Source organism: Bombus vosnesenskii, unplaced genomic scaffold, assembly GCF_011952255.1.
Source record: "Bombus vosnesenskii isolate JDL3184/JDL3185 unplaced genomic scaffold, Bvos_JDL3184-5_v1.1 scf7180000013266, whole genome shotgun sequence".
In the NCBI taxonomy this organism is placed as follows: Eukaryota; Metazoa; Arthropoda; class Insecta; order Hymenoptera; family Apidae; genus Bombus; species Bombus vosnesenskii.
The window spans coordinates 5296738-5310054 of record NW_022882926.1 but is presented as its reverse complement, the minus strand read 5'-3'; the positions used below and the strand labels follow the sequence as shown (position 1 = coordinate 5310054).

At 41.7% G+C, this 13317-nt stretch overlaps 2 protein-coding genes across 7 annotated transcripts in view; one reads left to right on the top strand and one right to left on the bottom strand.

Annotated features, from left to right (window-relative positions):
• The window catches only part of LOC117230350 (heterogeneous nuclear ribonucleoprotein K), a 93094-nt gene that overhangs the window by 67253 nt on the left and 12524 nt on the right, over positions 1-13317 (top strand). The window lies entirely within an intron of this gene.
• On the bottom strand, positions 9180-12826 carry LOC117230358 (cytochrome b5-like). Its single transcript, XM_033487739.1, has 2 exons — positions 12533-12826; positions 9180-10017 (listed from the first exon to the last, which is right to left on the bottom strand). The coding sequence occupies exon 2, from the start codon at positions 9980-9982 to the stop codon at positions 9596-9598; it is 387 nt and encodes a 128-aa protein (XP_033343630.1). The 5' UTR covers positions 9983-10017; positions 12533-12826; the 3' UTR covers positions 9180-9595.

Here is a 13317-nt window from a genome sequence, read left to right as displayed (position 1 = left end):
CGAGTGAATTTAGTCGTACATAAAATATTATTTAAAAATATCATTTCCTTTATAATATAAAATATAAAGCTATTGTCTGAATCATCGATAAAAATTGGTGGTTTTTCTTCTTTTGGTTTTCGCAATGGTAACTCGTGTATCTCCGATTTTCTTGTCGCGTATTAGCATATAGCGGATTATACATTGTCGAATGCGATGCACGAGACTTTATAATATTGTACATGCAAGTTGCATGAACGCTTAACGTCGAAAAAGCTTGTAGCTTTAAATCCCACGAAGTCTGCGACGCAAAAACCGTGGAATTCCGGGTCACAACGCGGCGCGACGCGTTTCTTTTTAACCCTTCTTTCGTCAGCGGCGACGAAGTTCTCGTGCTTCCTAAATAACTGCGCGGCACGGCAGGGGGTAGCAGCCAGAAGGGTAAAAAAGCTCTTCCCTCGCGAAGCTCGAAATTAATTCCAAGAAAATACCCTAGATAATTATGCACACGCGATGCCTTTATTATTATCCGTTACCCATGACTGTCTACACGGACATAGTCACGTCGATTTTTCTCGAATTCTTCCGAAAGAATACACACTCTGCAGAAAAGCAGACTTTAAAAAGATGAGCTGAGATTCTCTTTTGAGAAGAAAATAATTCATCGAGATTGAGTTTCGTTGCTTCGATGTTGTTGTAGCTGGAGCCATTTCAGCGTCAATTTGTGGTATTTGATACGTTGCTTCGTCGAAAACTTCGATGCGACTCTATAGACGAGAATTGAATTAATGCCGCGCGCATGGGTAACATTTTAAGATAATTCTAACAACGTTTGCAAATTTGGAACTCTCCTGTAAAAGAGACACGAGAGAGTATCGAGTTATCGAGCGAAAACAGCCATAGAAATCTGATTTACTTTGTACGAGCCATTAACGAACCAAACCGATCGTCAAGTCCATCGAGATCGTTCGGTTTCTGAAAAACTGTCTCTGCTAGGGTTCTGAGTCTTTTATATCTCGATATCGCGTTAAGAAAATGTTTAGTGTACTTAGCATTGAAACGACAGATCGTTTGTAACAATGATTCTTTCACATTCTTTCGAAGTTTAACGAAATTTTCCAACGATAGAAAAATACGATTCGGTTGAAAGTAATGGAAATCGTATACTCTAATATTAAAATGAAGAAATTTTTAGAAAATGGAATTGATCGCTTTGATTTGCGAATGACTCGTATACGCGAGATAAAGAGTGCAAAATGAGAATTTATCTATTTTCTCAGTCGTTTCTCCAATAGTCAGACTTTAGGGTCTTCCTGGTGCTCTTTGGTGCTCGGCGCCATGTGTTGCTATGGGCAGTTCTCGAAGGTCCACGCAGCACGCAATCCAAACAGGTGCTAGCGAACCAGGTAACGGACGGTTTCTAACAGCTGCCACACCAGGTGCAGCTGCCTTGCCCGGACGTCGTGACACGAGGCAACAGGAGCTTTTCACGTGCGGCCTCCTTCTCTTTCCGATTTCCTCCGGTTGCCTTTTTACCCTGGGAAGCGTATCATTCTACAAATATTCCCTTTTCTCCATTTTCCTATCTATTTTATCTTCTTTCGTTCGTATCTCGTTCTTTATCGAGCCGATGATTTATCTAGACCATCTTCTAGAATCGTGCAGGGTTTTCTGAATAATTTTCTCCGAGGCGATGGTTTAATTAGATAGTTCGACGTTGGATGAGAAATTTATTTGAGATTGCTTAAATTCAAAGTGGTAATCTCAAACCTGAGGGTATATAGCATGATCGCAGTCCGACTATTATCGAATAACGCAGTCGAGTTATAATAGCTTCTCCAAGCTGCTCAACCTTGGCTCGCTATAACAGCGCTATACTGCATTCTTCAGTCATATTTGTTTTACCTACTTCCAAGAGACGATACCTTCTTGTTATTTACACTTTCTGACATGTACTTGTTTTACTTTTACTTACGTCTATAATCAAAGCGTATAATATGTAGCTTGATTTAGCGATAACAAATTCACAGATAGACAAATCTACGCTACGATCGACTCGAGGGAAAATTAAAAACGTCTCTAGAAAAATTTCCAATGAGAATCGTTAAAAAAAAGTTACGACCAAGGGTTGAATTTTCCAGGTGAAGAGATTTTGAAAATTACGGCTCTGTCGGAAACGTCCCCTTCCCTCCTCTTTCCCGACCGGCGACCGGCACATTCGAACAGGCCGCGCAACTTTCCCTTTTCCCGGGGGTACGGTTCGGGTCACGATGCAAAGCTGCACGGTAAGACCCGGAATAATGAAAAGCAGCGGCTGGTAATTCCGTTCGTGAATGAATGAAGGTGGGTGGAGTCTGAACAGCGGCCGAAACGGAATCAGGGGCGCATGACAGTCCTTCGAACCCTCTGCCTTTTCAGTTCCCGGTCGATCGTCCACGCGTGAGGATCCTCGAGTTCGTCCTCCGGGGGCCCTCTTTCTTCCCTCGAGTCTCGTTCCTCTTGCCGATCGAATGGATCTCTCGCTTGCGTCGCCGCGATCATTCGCCTTGGTGTTTCCTAAAAAACGTGACGTTCCCTCTACGACGATGCATGCTGGATTTTCCAATTTTTTGGGATTTTTCGGAGATCATAGGTACGCGCTTTCTTCAATTTTTACAATTTCGTTCTTTGTCGATTTTTGATAATCGATAGATTGCTAGCAGGATGCGAGCGTAATAATCCTTTTGCTTTGTCCTTGTTACATAGCGTTGTTGTATATTTTTCATTTTTTATTTCTATGTGTTTTGCGTCGTTTCAGTTCACCAGTGAGAAATTAAAGGGGAAGAAACAGACACTTTGAGATATTGTTTCTCAGATCCGATGCTTACCGGTGCATCAATCGGGAAAGTTGCGCGAGATAAACACGTTTTAATTGAGAAAATCGTTCTTTCTATGTCGTGGATAATTAGTTCGATACGTTCATATAATTGCGAACTCTCTTTGCTTCGACATGTTCGTGTCATCGCGTCACTTTCGATTAGTTTCAATTCGTTCGTTTTTAAATACGAATTATACGATTCGAGATTAATTTCAATTTTGAACAATTTAGAAGGAAAGCATGTATTTTTAAATCAACCCTTGCCAATGTATCGTTTAGTTCATCTTCTAAATTTGCGCTGTGACGATCAGATTTAACCACGTAATACGCCTTATTGCTACCATCGCAGCGAATTAGACGTAAGTGTCCGACTCCGTGTACAAAACGGAAAATACAAGTTGGACAAGTGACTAACCACGAATTCCTGCTATTTCCAGCCAAAGCGTCGAGAAAACGAGCGAAATCATTCCTTTAACGACCAACCTTTGCAGGGGAGGTCCTTCGATGCTATTATCGGTTTCCTGCTCGGACGGAAACGCTCCAGTTTCCAGCCCGCGTGTTTTTTCACCAACTTTTCCAGAATTCACATTGCCGTGCGCAATTTCTGAAACTCGCCGCCTTTCAATCTTATTCCCGTGCATTTGCAAATTCCTAGAACTCTTGAAACTCTTCCACTGTAAGTTTTACTTACACTGTAACTTACTCCATTATCTTCGTTCCTATGTTATTTGTACCTTCACCGATATATTTCGCAAGTCGTAGTTTAACCCACTCAACACCTCAATATCGGCATCCGTACCCCGAATTGACGACGCTGTATTTATCGAATTCGTTCCATGAACCGTTAGTCGAAAATTAAAGTTAAATTAAATTAAATCAAACCGTCTTAAATTTATATAAACTAAACTAAACTTTTAAATCCGCGCCTTTCCTCCAGTCACACGAGGACGAAATTAAAATTATACTAAAAATGAGACCGATTCATGGGGGTACGTTTCAATTACTTGTCCGACTCGTTCTCCTTTTCATCGCCGCTCGGGTCACGTTTTCACGCGCGAAATAACAGCGAGGGTGGCGTAATCTCGAGATCGCCGTTGTTGGTCGACGTTTCCCTTCGGTAATTACGTAATATGCCCCGCGCGAGACGCGAGGTCGCGCGGTGACGAACGTAAAAATGCTCACGTGAGAGTCGGATCACAGTCGCCACCCTCTATTTCTTCTTTCTCCTTCTCTCGACGAGGGGTGACGCAGAGTCGAGAGATAAGCGAACGAGATCTCGCGTGTCATTTCGTCATAATTCTTGACGGTAATTTATGCTTTTCGCAGAGAAGTTGGTGGAACCGGGGAGGGTAGGGGATGGTAGGAATAGAAAACTAAAAACAGACGCGGATAGTTTGGGAAAAGGTCGTCAGGAGATGGAAGAAATAGCGAAAACGCGAAAACAGAACCACTTTGCCGGGGACAATATCGTATGTTTGAGCTACTCCGTAAAATAAACAGCGGCCGTCTTCCTCCGGTTTTTCGCATTTTCATACGTTGTTTCAACTCCCCCGCCTCATACAAGCCCCCTGTCAGCGATTGTTAGCGAAAGGTAAACTTTGGATGCGTACTTTCATTCCGATCTTTTTTGATTTTATTTGACCGTTGCTTATTTCCTCTGGCCGTTGAGTTTCTTTTTCCACGTTGTTCTTCCTTGTTTGTTTGTTTGTTCCTTGGTAAATGTTTCTTTAATTCCACTCTGTTCCATGGCGTCGCCTTTAATTTCTGTTTTATCGAAAATTATTTCAGAAACTGTGACTCGTAGTCTGTTTTTTCTTTTCACCTCCATCTTTCCTTTTTTTTTCTTTTTTTCTTTTTTTCCTTTCGTAATCTTCACTACACACACGTCTGTCTTCTTTTCTTGGGTTCATTGCTGAGTTCCGTAGGTATGTCCCACGCTGCGTTTCGCATTAGTTCATCCAGCTCCACTTTGCCACTCTATTTTTCTTGCCGTCGTTTTCAATTTCTTCCTCCACGCTGCACTTCCTTTTCTTTCCGCAACTGCTCCATTATTTATTTCTCTTGTTTTCGCTACATCTCCTCCACGACAATTCCTCAGCCGTCTTATTCTCTTTTTCATTTTATTACTAGCTCAACATTTCTTCCATCAAGATCCTCCAGTGTCTCTGACAATACTCCCGCTTTAATCCTGTTCACATTCTTTTCTTCGTTCCGCTTATTTTTGGCTCACTTCTTCCCTTTTAATTCCATTTCTATCATCCCTCGATTCTTTCGCGTATTTCCCCTAAATTCCTTCTCTTACTTCGCTCGTTTCCGCGTTCCTCCGACAGAAGTTTTCCATTGAATGCTCCACATCGCCTTCGTCTCACTGCCCCAAAAGGAGGAACGGAAGAGAAAGAGGGAGAGATTCTCATGAGAAAGCAGTCCCTGCACGAGCCCGTATTCTTACGCAACCAACCAGCCGCACCGATGTACGACTGTTTATTAAAAAGCTTTTAGCGATATTAGACTGTCCACGAGAAAATTTCCTTCGAGCGACGAGGCGTGCCGTGAAATTTTACCGGACTCGCTCGCTCCTTCCATTCGTTATCGAGATATAGATGGGAAATTGGGCGGCAAAGTTGGCGTTAATGAAATCTTTCGTGGCAGATTTATCTATTAGCAATAGAGTAATTTATCCGAAAGAAAAGAGAGTATTTTGTCAAAGAACGTTTCTACGAGGAACTGGTTTATAGGATTAAAATTGCTTCTATTCTAGTATGCAAGGAATGAAATGCGAAATTCGTTTTTCTTTTACGTTTGAAAAAAATTCGCGAATTCGTGACGGAATGAAAGGAGGAAAATTGCACGTTTTTTCGCGTGGTCGGGCCGGACAATAACCGTAAACTATTTTACAACCCGCTACCGATCGAATTTATTTCTCCTAGGAACGATGCTTCGTTACGACTACGAGAAAAACGGAAGAAATGAAAAAAAGTTGGAAAAATATTTCTCGACATAGCGAATGAAATATCAGAAGGTATAGCAGAGGCGAAAGAAACAGACGATAGAGGAAACCTTTGAAAACTTGTTATTACATAGTCCCGGTTTGTCTCCTTTCGTATCTTCCACGTTCTCTTCGCGTTACGAGAAATGACAGAATTACTCGACTATTTTCCCCGCTCGTCCTTGTTGACCGATCGTCGTCGGCACTCGTATCAAGCCATTTCCCCTTAAAATCGGAGTAAAAGGGAATCTCAGATTAATTCAAACGTACGAAAGAATTCCTGCCTCGATCTTGTTCCTTTCTCCTCGATGGCAAACTTATCGTTTAAAACTCGATTTTCCAACGGTAAAGTGGGATAATTGAGATCTTCGAACCCAGAGAACGAGACAGTGCTTACTTCATTTTAAATCGATTAACTCTCGGTGATTAGCGATCGAACATCGCTAAAGTCCCAACTAGTGTCCGATAAACTCCGCAAAGTCATCAGAGTGGCAAGCTGAAGCATTAGGAGCTCGCTTTCGCCCAATTACCGCGGTCTTTGATGCGTGAATAACCGCACACGCTCGTAGAAACTTCTCACCTGTGGCGCGCATCGATGCGTGTTCGCCGTTGACGCTAATTGTCGAATTCTCGCGCGATCGTTAACCGATTCGCGGCCAGCGTCCTGCGCTTCTTTCTGCAGAAAGTACTGCCGGTCGTCACGAGCGTGACTTCCGCTCCGTTTCGTCTCGAAGAGCTCGCTTTCTTCCGATAGGACGCGGTTTGCGGTGTACAGGCTTGGATGACCGGTTGACATATGTGGAAAACCGTACATCCTTCCCGTGCGACGGCCACCATCTGCCTCCTGTGCTGCTTGGCGGCCGCTCCTCGACCACACTCTTCCGCCCACCCTCTCCGTCGCTTCTTTCTTTTTGCGATTGAGGTCGAGGAACAAGGGATCGTTGTTACGTAAGGAGTCTATTCTGCTGGCTTGTGGTCGATCCTGGTTTCGCTCGTGAATTCCTCGCCCTTTGCTTCTTGAAGTGTTAAACGTATCCTTTTCGTTGAATTGTTTAAAGAAGGTAATATCAGGACTTTTTTGATAAATGAAGAAAATTTGTGAGGCGATGAGATAAAGGCGTTGCATTAATCCATTTACATGGAATAGTAGAAGAAAATAATACATACGCCGTTCGTTAACAAAATCTTTTGTAAGAAGCGTAACGCAAAAAGGCCTTTGACGTTCGCCTTCGAGGAAATGCGAACGAATTTATCGCACGATCTAATATTTCCTCGTATAGATCAGTCTTGTTAGAATCATTTCTTGAATTTGCTTAAAGAATACTTGCGTGTTACTATCGGGGCATTCTTTAGGCGCCTATTATGTACGAGGGAAAAGTATAACTGTAACGATGACGAGCGGAACAAAGGTAGCCGTAACGACGACGAGCAGGGCAAAAGGCAACAATTGCGTGCAGTGTCTCTGCGAGACCGGAAGATTGTATAGGTTATAATAAGTAATTGAATTACCCTGAATATATTAGAGGCGGCTGGCGAATGGCGAAGATAACGATGATGGTAAACACGAAGGGGAAGGAATCAGGAAGAAAAATAAGGATACTCGAGGAATAAGTTCAGGGGGTTTGAAACGAGGCAAATCGATCGGAAACCGCAACGGTTCTCGTCTCATGTCGATTAAGTGGCTTTCCTCGGATAACGACGGAATATTTAATAATATCTTTCGATCATTTGTCACTCGCGAAGAATTCTTCACTGACGCAGCAAGGTATCTCGGCTATGTTGTCGATTCCGGACAGCTTGACATCGATTCGGAAAATAAAGTGGCTTCTTAATCTCCTTGAATTTCGTTTGCAAGTAAGAAGAAGCCATTGGAAACAATAATGCTCGAGAATATTGGCTTGATTTTTTTTTCCGAGGCCGATCCTTCAGACAGATTTATTGGCTCGTTCGGACAAGAGATTATTGAATTCTTCGAATTTTCCTGTCACAGGTTAAAGACGTCGATGATATAATCCGATTGATTGTTGCAATTGCATATCGAAGATCGGCTCGGATATCGAAGTTAGGGAACAAATACTACAAATATAAGCAGGGTATTTCCGTTATTAAAATATAAAATAGGAGTAAGAGACGATAAGAGACAACGGTTCTTTAAATAATTTCATAACGTTGCGCATGATCGATAGAAAATAAGAATAGAATTATACGATTACGATTTATCTAACCTTATCGACCGATACTCGTTTGATCTGACGCGATAAGGTATCTTTATATCTAATAAAACATTTACGATTTTTCAAATACATTTATCCAAGTAAAAATTGCCCATTTGGTTAAAACACGCGCAAAAGACTAGCCATCCTTAGGTCATTCTTGTCTGCCCTCCGATATTCCATCCCCTTTTCGACCTTTTTCGCATTGTTAAATTCTCTCGCTTCAGTCGACACCGACAGTCGGTTCGCTTCGTTAATACCTTTGATTTTCTCCCAATTAGTATAGCGAATTATTCATCGCCTTTGTTTGCCAGCTCCTCGGGAGAATAATAAGGTCGAAACGATCCGTACAGGAAATTATATATCGATGAAAATTAACATTCTTGTTTAAATGAATTTGGCCAACGACTTTCATCAATCACCTTATGAAAATTGACGGAACCATATAATCGCGTCTCACTATTCAATTAAAAAACAAAAGAGCAGAGAAGCTATGAATTTCCAGCCTCGATATATTGAGTTTCCGCAGCGAATTAAAATCGCCGCGAAGAGTTAAACGATTTAGGCAGTCAAATGGAGCGTGATCGGTCGTGGAATCGACGAGAGCTTAATTTACACTAGCGCTACGTGATCCGCATGCTTCGATTTGTTTTCGCCTCGATGGAGTTACAGGAATCGGTGAATTTTCGACGGGCAATATAGGCAAGAGGTAGAGAGACGGACGAATGTCTTTTCGAGATCCAGCGAAATGAAAGGAAGTCCGATCGATCTGATCGCATTGCTATCCCTGCTCTTCCTCTCATTGAAAACTTGTAACGAGGCTTTTGTAATGCGAGGCATTCGAATGCAAATGCCCGACGGGCTTCTTCGCTACAGTTCGCTGAGAAACGACGTCGATTTAACGATTATCTTGGTCGAGAGGAATCTGCGGTTTCAACGCAGGTTCAAACGCCATCTCATTGCCCGGTGCAGATTTCAAATACGATTGATTTGTAATTTTTCCTTCATTCGCTACGATAAAATATGAAAAGGACCGTTCGTTTACCGTGGCGTCGATGGGGTGATCCGATGTAGAAAACGAGTTTGATGGAATTAAACGAGAAAAGTTGATAGAAAAGTTGGAAATTCGTGAATTAGAAGCGTGTGTAGAAAAATTGGATTTATTGCTTTAAAACATGCGCATAAAAGATAACAGAAAAACGATTTAAAGAGGAACATTGAAAACGATTCGTGGGGAAATTACGTGGGCTTATTTCTATTCCATTTTACAAGTAGAAATCCAAAATCCTCGGTATAGATAACATTCTTGCGCTTCATTGTTAGGTCCATCGGTTACAAGAGTTGGACGGGAGAAGTTTGCTTAAATACATTGCAGAATTCTGTTCAACCTCACTCAGCATTCGAACGTTGTAACGCAGCGACGTGTAACGATACAAAGAAAATCGAAAAGAAAGAAGATAGTCACAGTAGTCTCATATACACGTTAACGCGGAACGGCGATTTCCTCTAGCACTCTCGTTTTTTTCCTTCGTAGTAGAACACGTATTTTATCTATCGAAATTATAAGTACACGAAGTACGCGATGGCCATTACGACGACCAGGCCACCCACCCACAGCATAGGCGATATTCCTTGATTCTGTTTGTCCTGGCCATCTTTCGAGTAACCCGACGGCCACGTCTGCTTAGGCGTGCTGCCATTTTTTTCTGCCTCGACCAATTCGCCGACCTTGTAAGTCTTCATTAAATCCAACGCATCTTTAGAGTGACCCACGTCGTCGAAGTCCTCGGAAGCGTCTTTGCCACCGTGATCCAATAGAACCTCCTCGCCACCTGGATGCTCGTTTAAAAACGTCGTCACATCGTACACATTGTCGTGTATGATTATCAACGTCTTATCCTTGCAGTTGAGACTAGCAACTTCGCTCCTCGTATACTGTTTACTCATGCTTTCGATGAAAATCTTCAATTACAGCAGGAATTCTGAAATTTCAGAATAGATTAGTTTAATTATTTGAAAGTTACAGCAGATACATACTGGATGGAATGGAATAACGCGATAGAAAAGATTAATGTTATATTTTTTGTTTGTTTGAGAAGAAAGAGAGACAGAGAGGGAGAGAGAAAGACAGCAGTCGACTATTTATGAGATTCCTCTCATGTTTCAAGCAGGAATTAATAGTTCATGCGATTAATCTTGTCGGTGAAAGAATTATCAGAAGAAACTGTATTACGTAGCACAGTGATGCGAAAGGTTCGGTATTCAGTCGATATAGTTGATAGATAATATGCGAAATGTAAATATGAATAATATTTATGAGAGGAGATTTAGCGAGTCGAAGTTTTGTTGTATCTAAAGATGGTTGCGCTCCAGATTCGGGTCATGTCCTATATATACTCCTGTATGGTACAAGCGATAAATATTTATGCATTTCGGGGAATAGCGAACAAAAGACGGTGCATGGATGAAACGTAAACGAATTCCTATTGTCATGCCAATCGAATAACGAATAATCTTCTTCATCGATTATATTTACACATTGTTTCAACGTATCACAAAATTTAGAAAAATTGCAATCGCTTTCGTAATAATACGAAAGTACGGGTACGCAATAAAATTTAAGCAACATTCGTTTTAGGTTTCATATGGAAAGATTATAACAAAATTTGTGGTTAAAATACGTAGATTCATGTCATGTTTATTCGTCGGTTATTATCGAAAGTACAAATTTTGGAGGACGATGGAATAAATAATGCTTTGTCACGTTGAATAACAATTTAAACTTTTCAACCTGCGAGATCGTCGTATTTGGCCAGATATTACGCGTCTTATAACGAGGGCACCAGCGGATAATGTTAATTTCGCGTTGATAAAATGTTCGATCGATAGAGCTACGATATCTCATTTGTTTCGTTAGTCAGCAGAACGTTCTTTTTCGACAGATAATCAATAACGATTTTATCGAGGTCCTTTGTACCCTCATTCGCTTGATGTCCGTTATTTGTCGAGTTGATTGTTCTTGTACTCGCGACACGATAAACGTCTCGCGAAACGTTTCATTACGTAACGATCGACCGATGCTAGAGAGATAATGACAATTGTAATATCGATAACTGAGTTAGTTGCGAATATATTATATACGTCACGTATTTCGTGTTTAGAAAACTTGTAGTATGCTTTTGATTACAACGCGATTCTAGTTCAAGTTAATAATCTCAAGATGATTAGAAAATGATTTATGCACCTGATGTCAAGTGGTAAAATTTCATTTAGTCATTTTCAGACAAATCTCATTCATCGCGTTTTGACTCGCGAGTAAAGAAGCGAAAATACTGTCGATAAATCTACGGTTAAATACGGTTGAAACAATTATTTACAAATTGAACTTTCTGAGATGTCATAGTCTTGACCTAATTCAAAAGAGTTGTTTTGCATTTTAACTTCTTCGACAATATGATAAGGGATATTTACAATTATTGTCGTTTCAGGAGGGCCATTTTAAAGAATACATAAATATGGAACAGAAATTTGCGAAAAAAAAGCTATGAATTGCGGCGGCAAGAATTTTCCGGTGTTCTCGCGAATATAAAAAGATAGAAGAGTATATAAATATTTTCGAAGCAGTTGCGAAACAGATTCTAACTCGCACGAAGGCATACGATTTTCGGCGTCATCATCCATGATTGCGCGAAGGTCATCCAGATTACCCAATCGGCGCGAGCGACGATTCTCTGCTTTTTCTAGCGACACAGTATCGTATAAAACTTTCCACGAGCCCGCTGATGAAGAGATATCACTAATCACGACGACATTTTTACGAAGTGAATATCAATCTAACGGAGGCAACGAGACTCGAATATTCGAGCGGTGGCGTGATCGATCGAATGATTTAATCAGCCTTGATGCAATTACATGTCAAACTTCCTTATTTTTCGTTGAACGTGCCAGTAAGATGACTTCATAGTCAGTCGCACTCAATGGAAGGTCCTAATAACTGTTACCTTGAAAACACAGCGAATTACGTCATTCTTTGTATTCACAAGAAACTATTTCGCTGTAAGCATACAGGAATAGTTATTTACAGCATTGATAAAACCAGGCTGTCGATCTAATTCTAAAGACATTCGATCGTTCAGGATCTGCGTCATCGATTATTTTTTATTTATTCAAAATTACACGTAATTGCGAAGATTCGAACGGTAAAAACGACGAAAAATACGCAGCGCACTGTACGAAAGAGGCTTATCGGTTGTCGAAAGTACATGTATTCGAAAGAAATAATTTAAATCGGTCGGTCGTCCAGGCAGATCAGTCACCGAGGAGGGACGCTCGATCGAAGCGCCTCTTTTCCACGTCGGCCATGTCTGTTCTGGCCGGAATCGAAGGTTCCATGCGACGCACGAACATCACACGTTATTCGTTCACTTGCTTTGCTGATATGCCCGAGGTCGAAACTGCGTTCCTTGTTTATTAGAAGAGGAACACCTGACCACGTACCTTCTCGTTTACGTTTGTTCGCCTCTGAAACACGGCTTGTCGCTACTGCTTCTCGTGCCTCGACTGCTCCAAATCGTCGGATTCCTTGGTCGATTCTCTGCGACCCGTAGCGCGGCGTGACGTGCTTCTGTGTATTCTCTCTACTTCTCTGTGGTAGAAACGTGCGGAGGAAAGAACGCGGTCGAACGAAAAGGGAGGAACGATGGTCGAACGATCCGCTCTGACGAGTTTGCTTACGACGCTGCACCGGCACAAACACTGCCGCCAACCAGGTCAGCTCGTAGTAGCTTTATCCTTGCCCCCTCTAGATGCTGCCCCACCATGGGCCCCTTATCATCTTCGATTCCCACTCGTTCGCCATCTCCTCTCTTCTCTCGCTTTGTCATGCTGTACGGAGAGAAGTGGAAACCCAACGTCGGAGAAATTATTGCTCGCGTGGGTCCATATTTCTTCTTGGCATCGTTATGTGTATAGGTCGATGGTTTGTTAGACGAACCTAAAATTGCCCTAATATTAAAGTTGTTCGTGTCCGTTGTACAAATTGACACGAAAGGAACGCAATCGTAAATGCTTTTTTTCTTGGCGATGTTCAATGACAATAGCAGGCCTTCGAAGCTTATAGGAACGACGTTCTTGCAAATAAGTCGCAGTTGTTCGTAGAGATTTTTCTACCACTTTTAAGGCCTGAATAACATTATTTTTGTACCACGCTGTATTTATACGACTTAGTTAGAAACGCTAATGGAGGTCTCGTTAATCGGTCGTATCCTGTTCTGCAAATTTTG

Excerpts from the sequence above, each read along its gene's own strand:
- LOC117230358 (XM_033487739.1), bottom strand. The coding sequence starts at position 9,982 with ATGAGTAAACAGTATACGAGGAGCGAAGTTGCTAGTCTCAACTGCAAG.